At 33.6% G+C, this 7,168-nt stretch overlaps 1 protein-coding gene across 1 annotated transcript; it reads right to left on the reverse strand.

Annotated features, from left to right (window-relative positions):
• Positions 1–2,430: 2,430 nt before the first annotated feature.
• LOC133185753 (putative nuclease HARBI1) lies at positions 2,431–5,319 on the reverse strand. Its single transcript, XM_061321053.1, has 4 exons — positions 4,902–5,319; positions 3,942–4,054; positions 3,066–3,177; positions 2,431–2,822 (listed from the first exon to the last, which is right to left on the reverse strand). Exons 1-4 carry the CDS (start codon positions 5,317–5,319, stop codon positions 2,431–2,433), a joined length of 1,035 nt encoding a protein of 344 aa, XP_061177037.1.
• Positions 5,320–7,168: the final 1,849 nt, after the last annotated feature.

Genomic DNA, 7,168 nt, shown 5'->3' on the forward strand with positions numbered 1-7,168 from the left:
ATAATTGTGACGTAATATTTTTTGTTTTGATGACGTTGCAAACTACGGAACGGCTGTCTCACCAATATGGAAGAAATGGATGTACTGTATGATATCATAGTTGAAAATCCTTCCAAAATTAACGAAACAATATTCAAGGCTGTCGAAACTCCCCTCGCAGCATCCACTCCAAAAAGGAAACCTTCCTGGAGCGACTTAGACAGAGTGTTTTAATTGAATTTGTTTCAAAAAATGAGCAGAAACTTTTTGGAAAGTTTAAAGGACCGGGGAGGGGAAAAGTAGAGAGAGAAGCTGCCTGGGAGGATGTAGCAAGAGCTGTAAACGAGTATGTTTATTTCAAAGAATTATTTATAAATTTTCTTACCTTGATAATTTATTTAATACATTTTAAAAATTCTATAAAGTTTAAAATTATTCTTGCTTGTATCTTGTTAAGTTAAATTATAGATTTATTCAATTTATGAGCTTTTTATTTAGTTAATAACACGTCATCTGCGAAGACTTTGAACAGACTATATATGATGCACAAATAGAAAGTGCTCATAAAAGAAAAAAAGAAAATAAATGTCAGGTCCATTTTCCATATAAACTTAGCATAGTGATAATATATCATACAGCAATGGCTTAGCATAAAAGATTGTACTATTTATAACCCGGGCTACCCTTCCCCTTTTTAAAGATTTTCACTGAAACAAGGATTAAAGCGCAAAGAAATTTTTTCAGTTAATTTAATTTACTTTTCATATTGATATTTTTTAAATGTGAAAAAACTTGCAAATTACTTATGTGTGTCATGGAGGTGGATTTGATGAGCGCACATGCAACCCCCCCCCCCCCTCCATCTAGGAAGTCTTCATAAAACTTATCATATTCATTCCATACTGAAGCGTTGCAAGTATTGAGCTAGATTTCTTTTCACAACTTATTTCCGGTTTATTTCTGTTACAGAGTAGGTATTTACTTTCGGACAGGGAAGGAGGCATCAAAGCAGTATGCCAATTTGAAAGCCAGAGGTACACATCTAAAAATCATTTACTTTTTGTTATTCTGACTATATTCTGAATACAAAGCACATTTCAGTTAAAAAATCAAACCTTGTCTTTTATCTTTTTAGCATCGTTTCATAATATATATGTACATGTATCGGTAACAGGCGCGGATCCAGGAATTTTTTCCAGGGTGGGTCAATCCCCAATCAAAAAATTTCCAACCTAGAAATGTCTTGACAAGCCAAAAAACAAAAAAAAACAAAAAAAAAAAAAAAAAAAAAAAAACAAAAAAAAAAAAAAAACAAAAACAAAACAAAACTAAACAAAAGCAATCTAAAATCCATTTCCCCAACGTGAAAAAAAAAATTGTGGTGGTGATGGGGTCCATGTTTTCTAGAGGGGGTCCAAATTCGTTTTTTACTTGCTTCAGTATATACTTTTAATAACTCTGCAAATTCTGGACCCCCCCAACCCCCCTCTAGATCCGCGCATTGGTAACGCTCTTTTATTTACAACGGAGTCTCTAAATGAAATAAAGAGTTTGACAAGCTAAAATAAATTTTATTATTATTATTGTTCTTAACGTAGCAAAGGACAAACTGTCCCAAATTAAAAGACCCAAGACAGGTGAAGGTCCAAAGCCCCCATCACCAACCCCTGTTGAGCAAGCCATGTTGGATACTTTGGAGGGAAGGCCGTCCTTGCAGGGATTAGACTCAGGTTTTGATTCTGGTGGTAAAAATACTTTCTTGATGTAAATGAAATACATGTAACCACCTTTAGAAATAACCTTAATACTATTTCTAGAAATTTTATATTACTATATTGGATATATACGCAGTTCGTAAATCAAGTGAAAAAAAGCATATATATATATATATATATTTTACTATTAACTGAATTAAGGAACTAGTAAGTTGATAAAACTTTTTTCTGATCCTTTTGATTGGCAAAAAATATGTTCAAAACAAACAAAAGTGTTACGGGGCGCTCAAAGTTACTCATATTTTTATTTATGCATCATTGAAGAGTTACATCATCCTGTTTTAACAGAATTAGAGAAGGAAAGGGATCAGGTGGCATCCATCTCAACATGCAGCGAGGGTCAAGATTCATCTTCAGACACATACACCTCAGTGCCACCTCGCTCTAATAAAGAAAACAAAAAGGAACAGAGTTTATTAATTCTACAGAAAGATCTTCTCAAGACAGAAAAGAGAAAGTTAGAGTTAGAAATGGAGCTGATGCATTTGAAGAAAAAGAAGATGTTAGAGGAAGTTGAATTTTAAGTCTAGAAAAAGAGAAGCTAAAAGAAGAAATATTGTTATTGAAGTTGAAAAAGAATTAAATAAAACGTAGTTTTATAAATGCAAATAAATCATCAATGAAATTTTATGTTTTAGTATATATATCTATTTAAATATCGATTCTATTTACGTATTCAATGCCCAAAAAACACATTGGCGATGTGATCTCTAACATGCTTTCCTTCGTGTTGCCCTCCTACCGCAGGCAGCGCCACCTCGTCGATCACTTGACCTTGAACATTTGGTATCGGATCTACAATGTCATGTCTCTCAATCCCAAGATTGTGGAGAACTGTGCAGGCCACAATGATAGCGCAAGCTTTGTCGGGCTCCACCCGTAAACCTGTCTGTAGACAAGGAAACCTCCTTTTTAGGATACCAAACGCCTGTTCTATAACTACTCGCGTGCGACATAAGGATGTATTAAACCTCTCCTGAGCTCTGTTACTGGGAGTCAAATATGGAACCATGAGGTATGTTTTGAGAGCATATCCTGAATCACCCAAAATAATACCATTTTGCGCTCCTGTAAGCATAAAAATTCTATGTTCTGAATTGAAATTAAAACAAAAAATATCAGCAGTTAACTCCAAAAGTAAAGCACTTTAGAACGCCCTTTTAAATACCGTTTACTCGCAAATTTAATTTATATGTTAATGTATGACTGAATATTCTCCCTTTTGAAGCTAATTATTTTTTTAATCATTATTATAATAATTTATATTTCATAGAAAAATCACCTATGTCAGTTTTCTTATTTATGCCTTACCAGTTTCGAAGAGTCTAGCAAGAGACGATTCTCTAAACACACGGGAATCATGTACACTACCCGGCCATTTTGCAACGCAGTTCACAAATCTAAACGAGGCATTACAGGCCATCTGAAAGAAAGTAAAGTTACTATTCTTTTTTCTTTTTTTTTGGGGGGGGGAGTTGCAAGTACAAAAACAAGTTATGTTTCTGCTATATCTTACAAACAAGAAAAAAATTATACATGTAATATATTCCCTCGATTATTACATATAATGTGTTATATTTTCAAAATCAGTCTGACTATCAAATTTGCGACAATGTAAATGCATACAATCTGAGAAAAGCATGTCATTCTCTAAATTGATCCTTATCATTATCTCTCAATCTTGCCATAGACTAAAACCACGTGACTATCATCAGAAGAAACAATTGTATATTTTCTATGAAAATGTGATCTTGTACAAATATCCTTAAAGACTTTGAATATCATCTTGAGTAGAAAAACAGATGAGCATAACAAAAAAAATCATTTATTATAGGTATTGGTGGACATAAAAAAAAAAAAAAAAAAAAAAAAAAAAAAAAAAAAAAAAAACAACAAAAAACAAAAACAAAAAAAGAAAAAAAAAACAAACAAAATAAAAACATTCTATGGTTAAAATATTATATTAATTTATACTTCTAATTGTACTGCAAAACCTCTTAATGTGCGATATCACACGAGTCGTTTTCATATAAAAATAGCGAAAAAGAGAAATTTGGCAACCAATGAAAACGATATAATACGACTTAATTACGATACTTTATTTTCACCTGCACATATAAAGCAATTGAAAAATGAATTAGTTAGGAAAAACAACATGTACATATAATTACAAAAGATTATATTCACCTGTACATTTAATGCATAATAGCCCTTTCTACACACATATTCGGCTTCGTTCTGGGCAGGACATCGAATTCGAATTAATGTGCCGTCTACACAGCATACCACATTAGGAAAACCTTTTATAAAATTAAACACATAAAATGAAAAAACCAATAACAAACGTATCAGTGTTCACATATTTACTAATCATCAGTATATTTCAAAATATTTTAAAGTCGATTTTTTTTTGGGGGGGGGGGGGTGATAATAACCTTTTATCTTTTCTTTTAATCATTAATTAAAATATTTATTCCATATTTGGCCAGAATGAAAAATTACATAAATTATTGGAAAAGACATTAGAAAGAAAAAATTATCAATAATTCATGCGAAAATCACGAGTCAGCTACATGAACACAAGTAAACAAGATAGCACCTGACTTAAATAACATTATATGTATATTTAACCCCCCTCCCACCCCCCCACCCCCAATGTATATATATTGCAGATCTTTGTTTTAATACATGTAAGGCTATTTTTTTTTTCATTTAAGCAAGTGTAATATAATAATCCATTCATTCCCATAACAATTAATTGCTAAAATTGAAATATGTCATGAAACACAGCTAGGATTAACTTCCGAAAATATAGAAATTTGGGTAATTTCGCGCACGATACTTTTGTGCAGCTGATTCTGAGTTATCTCCCTTATAAAATGGAATAAGTTCATGGAATATGATTTGAGTGCGACATTTCAGATAGTTTTGGTTTTTTATTATACTTTTTTCTTATAAAGAATGTGGAGGCTGCTTTGCGGAACAGACTATTAAAAGTCATTGAAAGTGTGTTTATTGGATGTTTTATGACGTAACATTAGGCCTAGCGTTCGGGCACTGTACATCGCCAGGTAAGTAACTGCCAAGTACGCAGTTGTTTTAGACTTGTCATGTCAATACAGATAATCAAATCTTGGACATGTATACCTGCTAAACTGTAGAATTTAGTGCGTATCTCTGCAGTTTCAGGAATTGATGGGAAGCGAATGAACTGTCTGGCTAGCGAACAGAGGAGGGAGGTAACTCCTCGCACAGCTCGTCCTGTAGTCGACTTGGAAATAGCCAGCGAGTCCCCAATAAGTTGGTAAAACGCACCCGTAGCAAAAAAACGAAGTGCTAGTAACACCTGTAACAATGGTGGCAGAGCCGAACTCCTCTTCGTCGGATGTTCCAGTTGGTTTTCAATGAGACTACATATGAAGAAAATAGTGGCGGATCTAAACCTGTATCTCATAAAAATTTCTTCCTCTGTCAACGATTCCAGTGGATTTGATCTATCCTGAAGTCGACGTGGTATCCTCTCTTGCCTAATAATGTTTTGCATTATAATGCGCCTGGCAGCCATTTTTGTGTTGAGTTGACTTCTAAGACAGCTACCTAGCAATCTCAGATATTTTGAGAAAAACTCAAGAAAAAACTCTATTTGAGTAAGACTCAAGTTTCGTGGCACACTTAATTGAGTTCAACTCAGCGCTTTGAGAAAAATTCTCAGATTTGAGTAAAATACAGCCCTTGAGTTCGACTCAAGACGTTCGTGGCCCCGGGGCCAGGTCTTCCAATAATCTATTGGAATTCACATGGGTACCAATATCGCCCCGTTATTAGCAGGCCTTTTTTGTATTCATATGAAGCAGAATTTGTCCAAAATCTTATACATGAAAAGAAGAAAACACTTGCTGTGGCCTTCAACTCGACATTTAGATATATCGACGACGTATTGTCAATAAACAATGGTTATTTCGAATCTTTGTCGATACGATATATCCCGGTGAGCTTGAGATAAAAGATACCACAGAGTCTGTTTCATATTTGGATATTTTACTTGAAAAAGACGTTAATGGTAATCTAACAACCAAGTTTTATGATAAACGTGATGACTTTAACTTTTCAATCGTCAACTTCCGTTTCTTATGCAGCAATATACCTTCATCACCTGCATACGGGGTTTATATCTCTCAGTTGATTCGATACGCAAGAGCACGCTCTACGTATGTACAATTTCTAAAACGAGATAAATTATTGACAAACAAGTTGATGAAACAAGAATATCAGCAGTCTCGTTAAAAGTCATCATTTCCTAAGTTCTATGGTCGATACAATGACCTTGTCAGCAATTACAATTTATCATCGAGTCAAATGCTGACTACCTTTTTTCATTCTAATTGTTAGGCCATTATTTACACACTGAATTGTCGACGGATTTTTCCATTATTTCCCGATTATGACAAGGAGCACACGGCGGGTGTGACCGGTAGGCAGGGGATGCTCACTCCTCCATGGCACCTGATCCCACCTCTGATGTTTGGAGGTCCGTGTTTGCTCTGCTCCTATTTTGTATTGTATAATGGACTTTTGAGCTTGAATACTGTTCGTTATCTCCATATATTTCATACTAATAGATCATATCATTCAACGGTGCGCTTGAATTTTAATTTCTCGAAGATCTTTAAAAAAAATCAATGTATTAAAGAACAATTACAAATCAATGAATGACTTGGCAATGGTTTAATAAAGGGTTTCAAATTTTATTATAGAGTCATGATAATTTAAAATTCAAATCAAAACAGTATGACACAAAATAATTCGAATAATTATTGGATGGGAATGATTTTTTTTTCCGGATCTCTCCCCCTCTCTCCTTACTTATTTGTTTTTGTTTTTGTTTTTTTTTTCGGGGGGGGGGAGGGGGTGTACGCACTTGCGTATTTACATATCTAGGCTGCCTTCGGGCGAAACGGAATCGGTCGAAGAAGAATAATCATTTTCATGTACTTTCCTTGATTGGCTCAAACATGTAGAGCCTATTCTTAAATGAAAGATCTACCTCTGGTATATCAACATCTCCGTTCCCTAAAATTTGGCATTTTTTAAGATAATCGAGAGCACTATATTATATTAATACTACTTATACTATATTTATATTATTACTACTATAAGTTTCTGATGTTGATTGTCTCTTATGACGTCACAAAAAGGGGAAGTAACTCAATTGATAAACGTCATTTTTAGCGATTTTTAAACAGGTAAATATAGAAAACAACGAGGTTTAAAATTTTACGAATATTGTGATTCCCTCTTTTTAACTATTATTTACAATTGCAACATATATCATTTACAAGTGTTTCTATTTCCTATGAATTTGACCTTTAATGAGGTTCTGATTTTTTTATCATAAAAATAGAAATTAAATATAT

The sequence above is a fragment of the Saccostrea echinata genome, unplaced genomic scaffold, assembly GCF_033153115.1.
Source record: "Saccostrea echinata isolate AGI-Se365-2 ecotype Australia unplaced genomic scaffold, CSIRO_AGI_Sech_v1 ptg000012l, whole genome shotgun sequence".
NCBI classification, from domain to species: Eukaryota; Metazoa; Mollusca; class Bivalvia; order Ostreida; family Ostreidae; genus Saccostrea; species Saccostrea echinata.

Excerpts from the sequence above, each read along its gene's own strand:
- LOC133185753 (XM_061321053.1), bottom strand. The coding sequence starts at position 5,319 with ATGGCTGCCAGGCGCATTATAATGCAAAACATTATTAGGCAAGAGAGG. Across the intron at positions 4,055-4,901 it reads TAAATTCTACAGTTTAGCAG|GTTTTCCTAATGTGGTATGC; the intron begins GTATACATGTCC and ends ATTTTATAAAAG. Across the intron at positions 2,823-3,065 it reads TGCTAGACTCTTCGAAACTG|GAGCGCAAAATGGTATTATT; the intron begins GTAAGGCATAAA and ends TTATGCTTACAG.